Raw genomic sequence first — 1981 nt, 5'->3', positions numbered from 1 at the left:
GTTTAATCTTGACTTCTGTTCTGGGTGATTAAATTTGGTAGGCTGTAGTAGTTGGTCAAGTTTTTCATGTTGAACTTGTTGGCTTAACCCTGAATTCGATTCTGGATGATTAAGTTTGTTATGCTGCAGTAATTGGACAGGTTTTCCATGTTGATTTTGCTGGTTTAATCTTGACTTCTGTTCTGGGTGATTAAATTTGGTAGGCTGTAGTAGTTGGTCAAGTTTTTCATGTTGAACTTGTTGGCTTAACTCTGAATTTGGCTCTGGGTTATTAAGTTTGTTATGCTGCATTAGTTGGTTAGGTCTTCCATGTTGAACTTGTTGGCTTAACCCTGAATTCGATTCTGGGTGATTTAGTTCGTTATGTTGCAGTAGTTGGTCAAGTTTTTCATGTTGAACTTGTTGGCTTAACCCTGAATTCAGTTCTGGGTTATTAAGTTTGTTATGTTGCAGTAGTTGGTTAGGTCTTCCATGTTGAACTTGTTGGCTTAACCCTGAATTCGGTTCTGGGTTATTAAGTTTGTTATGTTGCAATAGTTGGTTAGGTCTTCCTCTTCCACATTGATCTTGCTGGTTTAATCTTGAATTCTGTTCTGGGTGATTAAGTCTCTCATGAGAGTCATACTGGTTAAATCTATTGTACCGATTTTGTTGGTTTAAACTTGCATTCTCATCTGATGGATTAGGTTTCTTATGGTGACCTGGATGAATTTGACCATAGTAGTTCATTTGTTGATCAGATTGTTTTTGAGAGTTCTGATCTAACTTATTGGATTTAAAAACTGTGTCCAATTTAACAGATCTAACATCTTGAACCGAGCGGTACAGTAACTGTTGATTACGTGAATTAAGTCTGATATGTATTTCTGGTTGATCTTGCTTTACGTGGTAACCATTTGTGTTTATTCTGGAATGATCAGCTTGAGTTTGTCTACAATAAAGGTTTTGAGAGCTTAGACTCCTGTTTCCACCCGACCGCATCGATCTTTTAACTTCAGTTTGATTTTGTCTCTTTTGATCTAATTGGTTTTGTTGGTTTAACATAGATCTTTGGTCAACCTGTTTATATCTATAAACATTGTCAAACTGTTGATCCGTGTAATTCTGTATTCCTTGTTGATCTTGCTGTCCTAAAAATTGGCCTGAGCAGTTTAAGCTAACCTTTTGATCATGATGAGACAGTCTATCTTGATGTTCTTGGTTTAAAATATTCTGATTCCCAGGTTGAGAAATATCAAGCAATGGACAATTTTTAACAATTCTAGAATGGTCAACTATTTCTACCATGTCTTGCCGCTAGAAAGAAAACACAAGCACAACATATCAGATATTTTGACATTTCATAAAAATCTTTATGTTACAAGTCAATAAAAAAAACCCAACCAATCTCTACATAACTGAATGTTGTCCTTGAAACATGAAAAGAAACAGTTGTAAGACATCAAAAGGCTTTACATTGCATTATAGCTGTTCGACAAGTAAGCTTTTGATGCTAGTCTTCCATCAGCTGAACAGTACTAAAAGCTTGCCTTTAAAATAGATGTAACCTGGTGTACACCTGCTATAAAGGTCTCTACATATTAAATGTTGTTTATTGTTCAATATGTTTCCTGTTGTGGTACTGGTCTTCTAGTTGAATATCTCAATATTTATGCATCAGATTGAAATATAAAAATTATCTCAATAAATTCAAATGATCATTTATAAAGAACATGTGAAACAGTTTTATCTGGACCACCAAAAAAATCCTATGGTAATACATACTCCACAAAATCAGATGTACTTATAGCTGAATGATATGTAAATACAATGTCAGATTTACCTCTAGCTGTATGATATGTAAATACAATGTCAGATTAACCTACCGCTGAATGATATGTAAATACAATGTCAGATTAACCTACCGCTGAATGATATGTGAATACAATGTCAGATTAACCTACCGCTGAATGATATGTGAATACAATATCAGATTAACCTA

At 34.5% G+C, this 1981-nt stretch overlaps 1 protein-coding gene across 1 annotated transcript in view; it reads right to left on the bottom strand.

Moving 5' to 3' along the window:
- LOC111083998 (putative mediator of RNA polymerase II transcription subunit 26) overlaps positions 1-1292 on the bottom strand; it is a 4242-nt gene extending 2950 nt beyond the window's left edge. Inside the window, exon 1 of the mRNA XM_022380764.1 lies at positions 1-1292. Coding sequence (XP_022236472.1) covers positions 1-1287 — 1287 coding nt within the window. The 5' untranslated portion in view covers positions 1288-1292.
- Between the last annotated feature and the right edge of the window lie 689 nt (positions 1293-1981).

This window comes from Limulus polyphemus, unplaced genomic scaffold (assembly GCF_000517525.1).
Source record: "Limulus polyphemus unplaced genomic scaffold, Limulus_polyphemus-2.1.2 Scaffold12706, whole genome shotgun sequence".
Taxonomy (NCBI): Eukaryota; Metazoa; Arthropoda; class Merostomata; order Xiphosura; family Limulidae; genus Limulus; species Limulus polyphemus.
Note: the sequence above shows the minus strand (reverse complement) of the source record. Positions and strands in the feature narration are given on the sequence as shown.